The sequence below is a fragment of the Nyctereutes procyonoides genome, unplaced genomic scaffold (assembly GCF_905146905.1).
Source record: "Nyctereutes procyonoides isolate TBG_1078 unplaced genomic scaffold, NYPRO_anot_genome, whole genome shotgun sequence".
Classification (NCBI taxonomy): Eukaryota; Metazoa; Chordata; class Mammalia; order Carnivora; family Canidae; genus Nyctereutes; species Nyctereutes procyonoides.
The window spans coordinates 5,958,206-5,973,413 of NW_026575044.1; the positions used below are offsets into that span (position 1 = coordinate 5,958,206).

At 38.1% G+C, this 15,208-nt stretch overlaps 1 protein-coding gene across 1 annotated transcript in view; it reads left to right on the top strand.

The window, feature by feature from the left end:
- WDR64 (WD repeat domain 64) overlaps window positions 1–7,471 on the top strand; it is a 134,405-nt gene extending 126,934 nt beyond the window's left edge. Inside the window, exons 26-28 of the mRNA XM_055324510.1 lie at window positions 2,481–2,561; window positions 3,351–3,464; window positions 7,388–7,471. Coding sequence (XP_055180485.1) covers window positions 2,481–2,561; window positions 3,351–3,464; window positions 7,388–7,471 — 279 coding nt within the window. The remainder of the gene's footprint in view (window positions 1–2,480; window positions 2,562–3,350; window positions 3,465–7,387) is intronic.
- Window positions 7,472–15,208: the final 7,737 nt, after the last annotated feature.

A 15,208-nucleotide genomic window follows, 5' to 3' on the forward strand; every position in this document is an offset into this window, starting at 1 on the left:
CAATGCTTTAGTCTGTGGCCTTCTTCCTTCATCTTCGAACCCAGAAATGTGACTTCTCCCTGATGGTTTTCCTATGGTCATAGGTCTCTGACCGAGTAGGAAATGCTCTCTGCTTTTAAGGATGTCTCTCACTAGATTGGGCCCACTTGGATGAACCATCTCAAAGGTCCTGACCTTAATCACATCTGCAAAATTCCTTTTGCCCAGTGAGGCAGTGTGGTCAGAGATTGGGGGTGGAGGAAATAGGGTGTGGACATCTTTAGTTGCCATGATTCTACCTATCACAGACACATGTCAGTGCAGAATTAGGAGAGAAATGGGTGCTGCTATTCATTCTATTTCTAATACTCCTAAAGAGTGGATATAGCAGGAGTTGATTTCAAGATCTTCCACATAGTAAACCAAACTTAAGCTTTCTAAACATATCTCCCAATATTAATCTACCATTGCCCCACCCTCTACAAATCAGGCTAGTCCTTGTTTCCTGAGCATTACTGTCTTGTGCCCTGACACTTTGCCTGAGCTGTCCTTGCCACATCTATGTCTCTCATGTCCATCCTACCTTTGTAATTGACAAAGTATTAGTATCTAGAATACAAAAGAATGCCTTAAAAATCAGTAAGAGAGCCAGTCCAATTTAAAAAATGGCCAAATACTTGAATAGATCTATCACAAAAGGAAAAATAAAAAGTTTGCCAGTAAGGATACAATGAAACGCTCAACCTCATTAGTAAATGTGGAAATTCACATCAATAACATGATGAGATATGGTTTTACATCCAGCAGATTGCCAAATATCAGAAAGTCTGACAATATCAAGGGTCAGTATGCATTTGGCACAATCAGAAACTAGTCTGCTGGTGAAAGTAGTGTGAATTAATAGAGCCACTTTGGAAAACAATATGGCATTAATGAGTAAAGCTGAAAATAGGTATAGTCTACTAGAGATATACCCTGGGGAAACTCATAAACAGGCTCAGGAGGAGGTACGAGAATGCTCAGAGCAGTATCGTTTGTAGTAACAAAAACCTGAAAGCAGCCTAAATGCTTATGAACAATATAATCAGTACATAATTACAGGTTATCTACAGATTGGAATACTATGGAGCAGTGAACATAAATGGACCAACATAACACTCACCTGTATGGACAATAGTTTGACACATGCTACTGAATGAAAAAGTTTTGCTTAAGAGTATATAGGTAATAATTTCATTTATATAAAAGTCAAAAAGAGGCAAAACTAAATAAAATATTGTTCGGGTAAAAATCGTTTAATATAAAACTATATAAATAAAAGCAAGAGTATTAAAAGCACAAAATTAAAGACAGTCATTACATTTAAGTGCGCATGAAATGTACTGAGAACTTCAAAGTTGACAGTATTGTTTCAATTTGTAAAACAAAGCAGTGAGTCCATGGATGTCTATCATGCCATTATTGTTTTACAGTACCAACTTCATATTTGATAAATACTTAATATTTTCTAAATGAAACAAGTTTTATAAGCCCTACGTTTCTGTCCAGATGGAACCCAGCTGCTCCCACAGGGAGAGGCCAGGCAGGAGAAGGACAGGATGTGAAGTGTGACACACTTAGGTTTAAACTTAGATAAATTGTTTTATCCCTTTCTTCATTAGATAGCCCTCAAAGTGTTGCTTTGAGAATTGAGAAAAATGTATACCAGTTACATCACAGATACTCGATAAATGTTAATTCCACATTCCCTGACAACCCCAGTCTCTCCCTGCTTTGTGTCTTATAGTGTAGTTCATTCACCATGTTCTCCAGTGAAAATTGGAGTATTTGTATACATACATTTACTTCCCACCCACCACTAAGTCCTGGGCTCTTTATGGCCAAAGACTTGTGCATAGCATGTAACAGATACTTAATTTTGTTGAACAGGATAGAAATAGCATGACCTAAAAATAAAGGTTGGTGTATACTTTTAATATTCTCTTCCAATTTGAAGATAAGAAATAATCTTTTAAAGTAAATTAACTGAAGCATTAAATACATTTTGGGAAATCTTTAGCAAAGTTCTAAAGCTCTTGAAATGATTAAATGCCCCAAGGATTGCCTTCTCCTTAATACACTTTTGTCTTTTCAACTAGTTGGTAAAATAATAAAACTTTAATGCTAAAGTTGAGTTAAAACACCTTTTTCTTAGGAATCTCTGATTTTTACCAGAATCTTGCTTTGCCCATTTCTTTTCTTTTTCAACTGTATAAAATGTATTCATTCACTTATTTTTGACATATCATAATCAGTAATAGTAATACAATGATACTAAGTGTTACATTAAGCAGCACCACACTACATGTGTTATTTTATTGGACCTCATAAATAGTCAATGAGGGGGAAACTTGCCCCAGATCATCCAGCTAATAAGCAGCAGAGTCAGGTTTTAAACCCAGAAATTTTGCCACTGATGAAATGTGCCCTTTGCTTTAAAGTTTCACTCTTATTTTTTGCAGATTCGACGATGTGCCTTAGAAGGATTCATGACGGAAAACAGAGAGGCAGGGATTGTATTTGGTTCCCTTCCTATATATAGGGTGAGTTGGAGGTTTCTGGGACTAGAATAACTAAAAAACAATAGGGAATCTGACATTTCACTCCTGACCCTGGGCTACCAAACAAGATTGAAGACAATATGTCACCCAGCCAACTGCTGCTGCTATGAGCATGCTGTGTCAGACTCCAAAGAAGTCTCTAGTTCTAGGCCTCGATCACTTGTCTGTGCCATTCCACATTAAACACCACCACAGAAAATTATTTCAGACTCTATCCTGGCTTTTCATCACCTACAAGATAAAATCCAAACACTTTTAGGCTGATGTACAAACCTTTCATAATCTGGCCTCTGCCTGAACTGTCTGATCTCGTTTTCTACCACATTCCTCCATGTACCCTATACTCCAGCTATGCTAAATTACTTGGCATTTTTTAAGCATCATCGCTCTTCCTTCTTCTGTGACTTTGCCCGTGTTCTCCTCCTTACTCATCCTTCCAGTCTCCATTCCAGATAATCTCTGCTAAATTAAAGAACTAATTAAACCCAGAATAATTAACTGAAGATGAAGTATTTCAATTTAATTTTAACTCATAATTTCTTAAAATGTTCTTTCTCCTTCCCGAGAACATGTTCATTATAACAGAATCAAACACTTAAGCTGAAGATGATGTTAAGGACAAAGTGTCAAGAAGAAATAGTGGGCATCTGGAAAGGAGGGTATATTGTAAAGCAGTTGGAGCTTTTAGTTCCCTATTCTCCACCTCTGAATTCACATTACAAAGTAATTGTCTTTAGTATGACCTACTAACTCTTTACTTATGGCTTCTAGGTACCAAGCCCTACCAGCCTAAGATTCCTTCCATTCATTGGTTTAGAAGCACAAAAGGAATCTGCAGATGGCATCGTAGGAAAAAAGAAAGGAAATCATGTTCAACATGAAAAAGTTAGTACTTAAAATTCGATTGTATCCTGTTTCTGTCTGGATTGTTAATTATTTCTTTGTTCCCAGAATCATTCTGGGCCTGAAATTATCTCAGTTCATACTCTTGTCATGAATATTCCAGGATGCTTGCATTTTAGCTCAGTAAGATGGAAATCATGAATTTGCTGAATGGAGAGAAAAATCAAATAGGACCTCTAAACCTGACAAATGAAACTTTTCCAGAGCTAATTTAATACTTTAGATTTACTGCCTAGTTTTAAAAGGTAGGCAATGTGATATAATATCTGTAAAGGCTGTGTAACCATTCTTGTACCTACAAGATGAAGCCATGATATTAGTAAGTTTCTGGCTCACCAGACAAGAAGTATTCTCATGTATTAATAGGAGTAGCTAACATGCAATGCTTTAGAGTTTACATTGCATTTTTATAAATGATTCCCTTCATTTTCACAGTAATTACTCAAAAAAGTGGGAGGAAAGTGGAGCCTAACCAGAGTGTAAGTGACTTGCCAAAGATCACATAAGAATTAAATGACAAGCTGAGGTTGACTCTGACTCCAAATGTCATGCTCATCTTATCAAACTGTCCAGCCTAGAAAATTCAAATGCTGTCACTCATCTACTAGTTCTAGGAAGCTTGTATGGGCCTAACTTGACCTGTGGCCATTCATTCCATCATTAAAATAGATCAGACCTTAAGGGGGAGATCTATTAACATATGGTACATTTAATATGCCTCTATCCTATGAAGTCAGACTAAAAGCAGAGAGGAGCTGGTTCTTATTGCCTCTGCCTAACGGAATAACAGACAACAATCACAACCACCACCACCAACAAAACACTACTTTATTTAATTATATAGAAAACTTGACCATCATTCTGTCCTCATGCACATCATGAGAATATGAATGATTTCTACTAGTCCTCAACTCTAAGAATTTTTGGCAAAAGAACGGTTTTCATAAGATAATATAATTTATTTTAATTGTTTTAAGTAATGGATGAAACACAGTGGTATAAATAATCCAAAACTAAAAAGTAGTCAAAACAGTGTTTTGGTTCCTATAATTCACATATTTTTATGCCTGTTTTGCCTCATCTGATATTAAATATACTTTACATTCTCTAAATACAAACTAAGTGACAGAAAAAAAGATAGCCACATATGTCTTAAATGCCAGGGGGAAGAAAAAAAATTTAATTAAAAATTAGTCATGGTTAATGTACATAATGAACAATTTACATTTAGATAATCAGAAACTGCACTATGATTAGTTTTATCAAAGATCATGAAATATGATAAATTATTTGTCCAAATGGAGAGGAATTTTCAATATATCTGTTGCTTTTGATATATGCTTTATTTTGTCTTTAACCCTCTGAGAGATCATTATCCAAGAAGGGCAAAGGGAGTAGATGTCTCTATTTGCTTACAGAAAGGGGACCACAAAACCATAATTTAAAATACTCCTTCTGGTTTAACAAAGAAAAGGTTAAGTGTGGTCAGGTGCTAAAATCTGTTTTCAAAATAAAATTAGGTCCTTTTCAAAAAATTGTGCACCTAGCAATATGACAATAAAATCTGGGAACTGTTATAATGAACCATTATGTTGATTGTCTGCAATTTTAGGAACCCATACAGCCTAATTGGGAAAACAGTGGATGAAGTCAAATCAATAAATACTAATCAAATGCCTATTTTCATAAAAAGTACTTCCAAGAAGCTGAGCATAAATTTACCTCAGAAAGTTTAATATTCAAATTCCAATTTTTGAAATAAATTTACCTACTATGTGCCTTGTACTGTGCTAGACATCAAGAAGCCTTTCAGAGATCAAGGAGCTCCTGGTATAGAGAAAATTCTTTGAGCATAGTCCAAAAACAAGTATCTTCATCTCTTTGGCTTATTATTTTTAATTAACAGAAATGCTGATTCCAACTATTAATGTCATTAAGTGGTTTCTAAATCTCTAGAAATAAACAAGTACAAAATATTAACCATAGTACAGGAAAACATACTTCGGACATAAGTTTATACAGCTGAACAGCACAGGTTTGAACTGGGAGGATCTATTTAAATGCAGATTTTTTTCAATACATACAATACTGTACCGTATTTTCTCTTCCTGATGATTTTCTTAATAACATTTTCCTTTCTCTAACTTATTTTATTGCAACAATATGGTATATGTGCTTATAAACTATGCAGGTTATCAGTAAGGCTTCCAGTCAACAGTAGGCTGTTGGTAGTGAAGTGTAGGGGAGTGAAATCCTATGCATGGATTTCCTACTGTGGAGGGCGGGGTATTGCTCAAGGGTCAAATGTAGTTCCTTTTTAGTTTAAATGTGGGAAGAGAGTGGGAGAATATGAACTTTGTGACATGTTCCATTTACAAAATTGTGGAAACATACCCAATAATAGAAAAATGATTAAGTAAAAGATAGTAATACATGATAGCATACTCTGTAGTTTTTCAAAGAATAACAAAAACTCACACAATTTTATTTTAGGTGCAAGAGGATATAAACTACATCTGAGTGATATTGCTAGTGATCATGGCTAACATTTGTTTTTAGAGTACATACAGAACGTTCGATATATACTCTTTCAATGAATCCTCATAACATTGAGGTAGCTAGGATTATCATCCTCACTTTATATTTAAGAACACTGAAGCACAGAGGATAAGTAATTTAAGATCCTCAAAGAAGTAAATAATAGAACTGGCATCTAAACCCAGCAGGTCGACTTCAGAGCCCGGACACTTAAATACATGCAATGTGATTCAGAGGTGAGTAAGATGCTGTACCTCCCCTGGTCGCAGTAACCGGATGAGAGTCTGCAAATAATGAACATTGACGGATTCACCCTTCCCACCACTCTCTTATTCCCTTGCTCTAGTTTACTTTTCTTCATAGCTTCTGTCACTACCTGACATTAGAAAAGTTCATTTATTTGTAATGATTCATCTCAATAGAACATAAGATCCACGAAGGCAGGCACTATGACTTATTCTCTGCTGGACTCCAGCATTCAGAACAGACTGACACATAAGTCATACCAAAAAAAAAAAAAAAAATGCTGAATGAAAGAGACCAAAGAAGGAAGGGAGAGAGCAAGAGAAAGCAAAGGAAAATAAGGATAGAAAATTAAAGAAACATGAGTGCAGCTTGGGAAACTGCATGGGTTGGTTAGTGGATTGGTGTGGGGAACTGCTTCCCACCTTATAATTCAAAAGGGAAGGAGTAGTTGGGTTCCCTGTAAATGTTCAAGCCTAACAGAACTTTAAGTGGTTGAATTTTGACCTTGGGGCTCACTCTGTATTTTACCTTTACCTTAAACTCTCCCGTTTTGTCTGTCTTTCTTCTTCCTCATAATAAGCCATAATATCAAATCGATGTGTACTGTAAATATTAGCTGAATATTACTGAAAAAATTAGATACTTCTTATTTTGAATTTTTAAACCTAAGGAGTTTAACTTTTTATATGTATGTGTTCCAAAAATACCCAATTCAAAACTAATTTACATTTCTAATTTGTGGGATCATTACTTGATTTTATTTTCTTGTAAGTCAATGGACTCTGATGATACTAACATACAATATTTGTATGCCTTACAACAGTCTAGCAAGCTTCTATAATTTGCTTTGTTTTAAACAAACCTTTATAGATGGGGCAGTTGAGTCCCAGTATGGTTAACTGCCCAGTCACGTAGTTAGTCTAAAGCTTCTGCTCTTCCATCACACCCTTCTGGAACTCCACATTTTTATCCTGAGGCACACAAGATAGTTAAATAAATAACGATACTTCCTTACTAGGAGGATTAAAATCTCTAAAAAAATTAGTGGTGCTACTTGACTCTGAAAAATTGTATTTATCATATAACGCCAACTACTAACTGACATGTCTTTTATTTCACAGATGCCACGGAGGAGAAGTCTGCAAAGAAATTTGGTCCCACAAATAAATCTGGCTTCTTCCTTCTTCCCATCCATCTCCAAGTGAAGAGAGAAAAATCAGAAGTGGCTGCTGGGGCCTGACCTGCATATAAAATGGCAAGATCTGAATGGTACTCCAGTCTTAATTTCAGGATGAAAGTGAGGGTCCGCCAGACACTGTCACCATATCCATATCCTCAGGCCATCCTTTCAATGGAGAAGTTTGCTCAAGGAGCTCAGGTGGATTCAACTCTAAACAAGCAAGCAGCAAGCAGCCAAGTGTACAACTTCTTTCATATATGGAAATCAATTTAGGGAACAGGCAATATTTCTTGCTTACTGTCAGCAAAATGACACATAAGGAAACAAAGAAAATCAATAGCATTTAGTAGATTTAAAATAATATGGTTACCAATGGTCAACTTTTTGCCTCCCCTCCTTGTTCACCCTAATTCATAACCAATACTATTATCTGAATGTATTCAGTAAGAGGCAAATTACTTGTGTCATGCTATGTGTTATGCAAAGAAAATTATTAAAAAGAAAAACATGACAAGTAAGCCTCTAGCTCCTTATCTTCCCCATTTAAGGAAATGTCATATGGAAGAAACTTTTTCTTTGATAAAGTTAGATGTTATTTATATTTCATCTAGAAATGACTCCAAATTAAAAAAAAAAACTGAATGTTCATCTTTTACTAATTCTCTCACTGATTGATTCCAGTGATTTGGTAAAATGTTAATTTTACCAATGGGTATTCATGTATTTTTACACTTTTTTTTGTGTTTGTATGAAAGCATCTAAATTTGATCAACAATAAATGAGATTTTTAAAAAGATGTACTTATTTATTTGAGAGAGGGAGAGATAGAGTGAAAGAGAGAGTTTGCCACTCACAGAGGGGCAGAGGGAGAGAATCCTCAGGCCAACTCTCTGCTGAGCTCCAAGCCAGGGGCAGGGCTTGATTTCACAACCCTGAGATCAAGACCTGAGCAAAACTAACAGTCAGATGGTTAACCGACTGAGTCACCAGGTGCCCCAATAAATGAGATTTTACATAAGTCAAAGGCATGAGGATAGTATCAGAATTGAAGCCTGTAGATTTGCTAACCCAAGGCTCTTTGGGAAATGATTCAAAGCTCTGAGTAATAAAAGTATTCCCATGTCAAGGGTTGTATGCACCCAAAGCACTAGGTCATTTGGTAAGAAAAAACTATAGTCTCATAGTATTTGTTTCTGCCTTTCCATTCTGAAAGGGTTCTATAATTCTTAAGATCCTAACAACCTTGGAAAAATAAAATAAAATTTTTTATTCACATATACTTTAATATCTATTTCTAGAAAAGCACTAATTTTTGGTGTTTGTAGGAACTTGATAATTTCTCCTACTAATTTTCTTGTTTAACTTTTTTCTTCATGTACTTTAATTACATAAGAAACTTAAGTTCCAAGATAAAATATTGTACATTATGGTTTTTAAATTTTTAAACATAATTTTAATAATTTACTCAAATGACAGAAGAGACTATAGAAAAACAGCACAGTTAAGGAAAATTAATATCTATCTATACCTAAGAAAACCAAAAGATCCTTTCTTAAAAATTGAGGTATAAGTGACACATCACATTATATTAGTTTCATTATACAATGATTCGATATTAGTATTTACTGTAAAATGATCACCACCACAGTAAGTCTGGTTAGCATCTGTCACCATATGTATTCACAACATTTCTTTTTTTCTTGTGCTGAGGACCTGTAAGACCTACTCTCTTAGGAACATTCAAAATGCAATTCAGTATTAATAACTATAGTCACCATGCTGTCCATTACATTGCCATGACTAGGGGAGGTCTGTACCTTTTGATCTTGCTTTATCTATCTTGCCTGAGAAGATTTTTTTAAAGAATTCTAAAAGCAAAAAGGAAAACTTCCAAGTTTATGAAAATCATTCCATTTTCTGCCTTGTAGTCTCATTGTAAAAGAAGGTCACTTTATCCCTAGGCATATATATCCTAAAACAAGACCATACTGGATACCCTGCCCATACTCAGTCCCTCTAACATAGCATTCAAGACTCTCAATTGACATTGCCTTCCCTTTTTGATTGAGAAATTCTCTCAAACTTCTTTTAACAAATATACATTTTCTTGAATTTCTTAAGATTAGAAAAATATATTTCAGCATTTTTGTATATTGCATAATAAGTGATTTCATTTTAGTATGTTGCTGAAATGACACTATAGCAATGTAATTTTTATGATACACATACTAAAAACTTTATCATTCAGATATCCAATGATGGATTGATTAATCATTTAAGAAAAGGCTAGACTTATTGACAAATTTAAATATAGATCATTTCATTGCATGATGTCTGGTGTGGAATGCTTAAAATGTTTACTAAAATATAGGTAATGATTTCTGCTTCAGATAATGGTAGGCTAGGTCATTTGGACCAATCACTCTCACTGAAGACAACTAGAAAACATGAACAATATATAAAAAGGTATATCAGTGAAGGCATCTGAATGCAAATAAGGTGGTAAAGCATGAAGACACCAGATTCTCAGGGAAAACTGAGGCTCAGGTAGATGGACCCAGCTTTTGAAGTCAATTTTCCCATGCAAGCATGTGCTGGTTCCAGGAGGGAAGAGTAGGAAGCTAAGAAGCTGAAGTGGTAATTAGGGCCAAGGGGACAGTGAGTAGAATTAGGATGAAGGGGTAAAGCACTGTCACTTTGGGTTGAGGCTCCCAAGAACTACAACCTAGAAATATGGGTGACATGAAGGTAGACAGATCTTTACTAGGGACTACAGTTCACCTTCCAACTATTTCAATTCCTAAAATCGGACTAAAGTACTCCAAAATTGATAGAGCCCCCCAGGAGCCTGCAGAAACAAGAGTAGTACTATGATGAAAAATGACATCATTTTAGGCCTTCAATTATGTTTTCATTATTCCAAGTATATGTCTGACACACTGTAAAAAAATGACCAATTACACATGGAGACAAAACAACAAGAATGAAACTGACAAAAAAAAAAAAAAGCAGGTAATAGAAACACACTTTAAAATAATTGTGCTTGCTCTATTGGAGATAAAACTCAAGATTTAGAATTTCAACAGAGAATTAGAATTTGTTGGTTAAGAATCAAATTGAAATTCTAGACCCAAAAAGCACAATTACCAAAATAAAAAACTGAAAGGTTATAACAAAAGAGTAGGTCAACTGAAGAGAACATCTGTGAGCTGAAAAATAAGTTGTAGGTATATAGGTATTTGTTATAGAAACCTTTAAAATTCTCTGATGTTCACGTTTTTTCCACAATAAAATGAAAGGAAAAGAAGTCTAAAGAGGAATCAATAAAACATTATGGAGAGAAATTAAAGAAACCCTATATAAATGCAAGGGTATATTTATGTTCATGTTTTGAAGACGCAATTTTATTTTTTTAATAATAAATTTATTTTTTATTGGTGTTCAATTTGCCAACATACAGAATAACACCCAGTGCTCATCCCGTCAAGTGCACCCCCCAGTGCCCGTCACCCATTCACCCCCACCCCCCGCCCTCCTCCCCCTCCGCCACCCTCAGTTTGTTTCCCAGAGTTAAGAGTCTTTATGTTCTGTCTCCCTTTCTGATATTTCCCACACATTTCTTCTCCCTTCCCTTATATTCCCTTTCACTATTATTTATATTCCCCAAATGAATGAAAACATACACTGTTTGTCCTTCTCCAATTGACTTACTTCACTCAGCATAATACCCTCCAGTTCCATCCACGTCGAAGCAAATGGTGGGTATTTGTCGTTTCTAAGGGCTGAGGAATATTCCATTGTATACACAGACCACATCTTCTTTATCCATTCATCTTTCGATGGACACCGAAGCTCCTTCCACAGTTTGGCTATTGTGGACATGGCTGCTAGAAACATCGGGGTGCAGGTGTCCCGGTGTTTCATTGCATCTGTATCTTTGGGGTAAATCCCCAGCAGTGCAATTGCTGGGTCGTAGGGCAGGTCTATTTTAACTCTTTGAGGAACCTCCACACAGTTTTCCAGAGTGGCTGCACCAGTTCACATTCCCACCAACAGTGTAAGAGGGTTCCCTTTTCTCCACATCCTCTCCAACATTTGTGGTTTCCTGCCTTGTTAATTTTCCCCATTCTCACTGGTGTGAGGTGGTATCTCATTGTGGTTTTGATTTGTATTTCCCTGATGGCAAGTGATGCAGAGCATTTTCTCATGTGCATGTTGGCCATGTCTATGTCTTCCTCTGTGAAATTTCTCTTCATGTCTTCTGCCCATTTCATGATTGGATTGTTTGTTTCTTTGCCATTGAGTTTAATAAGTTCTTTATAGATCTTGGAAACTAGCCCTTTATCTGATACGTCATTTGCAAATATCTTCTCCCATTCTGTAAGTTGTCTTTTAGTTTTGTTGACTGTATCCTTTGCTGTGCAAAAGCTTCTTATCTTGATGAAGTCCCAATAGTTCATTTTTGCTTTTGTTTCTTTTGCCTTCGTGGATGTATCTTGCAAGAAGTTACTGTGACTGAGTTCAAAAAGAGTGTTGCCCGTGTTCTCTTCTAGGATTTTTATGGAATCTTGTCTCACATTTAGATCTTTCATCCATTTTGAGTTTATCTTTGTGTATGGTGAAAGAGAGTGGTCTAGTTTCATTCTTCTGCATGTGGATGTCCAATTTTCCCAGCACCATTTATTGAAGAGACTGTCTTTCTTCCAGTGGATAGTCTTTCCTCCTTTATCGAATATTAGTTGACCATAAAGTTCAGGGTCCACTTCTGGGTTCTCTATTCTGTTCCATTGATCTATGTGTCTGTTTTTGTGCCAGTACCACACTGTGAAGACGCAATTTTATAAAGATGTCAATACTCTCTAGATTAATCATCTATTGTTGACTTTAAAAACCACCAAAAATAGAGACGAAGACAAACCATGAGAGACTCATGACTCTGGGAAACAAAGGGTTGCAGAACGGGCAGTAGGGGTCGGAACAGGGTGACTGGGTGACAGGCATTAAGGAGAGCACATGATGTGATGAGGGCTGGGTGTTATATGTTGGCAAATTGTATTTAAATTAAAATAAGTAATAAAAACCACCAAAAAATTAAGTGGCTTAAAATAACCATTTTATCTATTATTTGGGCTGGACCCAGTTGAGCACTTCTGATCTCCCCAGTGTCAGTCACTGCAGCAGGGGGCTAGATGGTTTAGGGAGGCCTCCTCACACATCTCATGATGGACCTCTCTATATATATGGTCTCTCATTCTCACTGAAGCTAGGCCAGAATTCTTCACAGGATAGTCTCAGGGTTTCAGAAGAAGAGCAAAAACTACCTAGGCTTCCTAGGTTGAGGATTCACAAAATGTTATTCTATTGCGTTATATTAGCCTAATTAAGTTACAAGGCAAACCCAATTCCAGGGCAGGGGAAGAAATATTACAAAGGGGCATGCATACAAAAATGGGAAAAATTTGTGCCTTTTTTGTGATCTACCACATTCACCAAATTGATCTTTAAATGTAATCTCATCTCAATCAAAATCTCTGCATTTAAATTTTAAAAATTTAAATTTAAATTCTATAAGGATTTTAATTGACAAGCTTCTCAAATATTTAATTAAGAATATGAGAAACGAGGGGGGAGGGGCAAGATGGCGGAAGAGCAGGGTCCCCAAATCGCCTGTCCCCACCAAGTTACCTAGATAACCTTCAAACCATCCTGAAAATTTACGAATTCGGCCTGAGATGTAAAGAGACCAGCTGGAATGCTACAGTGAGAAGAGTCCGCGCTTCTATCAAGGTAGGAAGACGGGGAAAAAGAAATAAAGGAACAAAAGGCCTCCGAGGGGGAGGGGCCCCGGAGGAGCCGGGCTGAGGCCGGGGCGAGTGTCCCCAGGACAGGAGAGCCCCGTCCCGGAGGAGCAGGAGCTGCACCAACCTTCCCGGGCGGGCGGAAAGGGGCTCGCAGGGAGTTGGAGCAGGACCCAGGAGGGCGGGGATGCCCTCGGGCTCCCGGGGACACTAACAGACACCTGCGAGCGCAGGGGAGTGCTCCGAGCTCCCTAAGGGCTGCAGCGCGCACGGCGGGACCGACCGGAGCAGCTCGGAGGGGCTCGGGAGCGGCTCCGGGGAGGGAGCTGCAGGGCGGGAGCGCGAATCCACCAGCGCAGGCCCCGGAGCACAGGGCGCCGGGACACAGCCCAGGATCCGGCCTCCCCCGGGACAGGCAGAGGCCGGGAGGGCCCAGGACAGCGAGGACGCTCCTGCCCCGAGCTGAGCAGATCAGCGGCCCCGCCCCGGAGCCTCCAGGCCCTGCGGACGGAGAACCGAGAGCCCCGAGCCCCGTAGTTCCTGCGGAGGCTCAATCCAGGCTTCCAGAGCTGCCATAGCCACTGGGGCTGTTTCTCCTGGGGCCCGACGGGGTAAACAACCCCCGCTGAGCCCTGCAGCAGGCAGGGGCAGAGCAGCTCCCCCAAGTGCTAACACCTGAAAATCAGCGCAGCAGGCCCCTCCCCCAGAAGACCAGCTAGAGGGACCAGTGATACTCCCCCGTGTTCCAATACAGCTTGTTTTTGGCCACTCTGCACTGAGCAAAATGACTAGAAGGAAAACCTCACTTCAAAAGAAAGAATCAGAAACAGCCCTCTCTCCCACAGAGTTACAAAATCTGGATTACAATTCAGTGTCAGAAAGCCAATTCAGAAGCACCATTATACAGCTACTGGTGGCTCTAGAAAAAAGCATTAAGGCCTCACGAGACTTCATGACTGCAGAATTTAGATCCAATCAGGCAGAAATTAAAAATCAATTGAATGAGATGCAATCCAAACTAGAAGTCCTAACGACGAGGGTTAACGAGGTGGAAGAACGAGTGAGTGACATAGAAGACAAGTTAATGGCAAAGAGGGAAACTGAGGAAAAAAGAGACAATCAATTAAGGGACCATGAAGACAGATTAAGGCAAATAAATGACACTCTAAGGAAGAAAAACCTACGTTTAATTGGGGTTCCCGAGGGCGCCGAAAGGGACAGAGGGCCAGAATATGTATTTGAACAAATCCTAGCTGAAAACTTTCCCAATCTGGGAAGGGAAACAGGCATTCAGATCCAGGAAATAGAGAGATCCCCCTCTAAAATCAATAAAAACCGTTCAACACCTCGACATCTAATAGTGAAGCTTGCAAATTCCAAAGACAAAGAGAAGATCCTTAAAGCAGCAAGAGACAAGAAGTCCCTGACTTTCATGGGGAGGACTATTAGGGTAACAGCAGACCTCTCCACAGAGACGTGGCAGGCCAGAAAGGGCTGGCAGGATATATTCAGGGTCCTAAATGAGAAGAACATGCAACCAAGAATACTTTATCCAGCAAGGCTCTCATTCAAAATGGAAGGAGAGATAAAGAGCTTCCAAGACAGGCAGGAACTGAAAGAATATGTGACCTCCAAACCAGCTCTGCAAGAAATTTTAAGGGGGACTCTTAAAACTCCCCTTTAAGAAGAAGTTCAAGTAACTCTGAACGTGAATGGGCTTAATGACCCCATCAAAAGGCGCAGAGTTTCAGACTGGATAAAAAAACAGGACCCATCTATTTGCTGTCTACAAGAGACTCATTTTAGACAGAAGGACACCTACAACCTGAAAATAAAAGGTTGGAGAACCATTTACCATTCAAATGGGTCTCAAAATATACCCTAAAAACTACAGAACACTTCTGAAAGAAATTGAGGAAGACACAAAGAGATGGAAAAATATTCCATGCTCATGGATTGGCAGA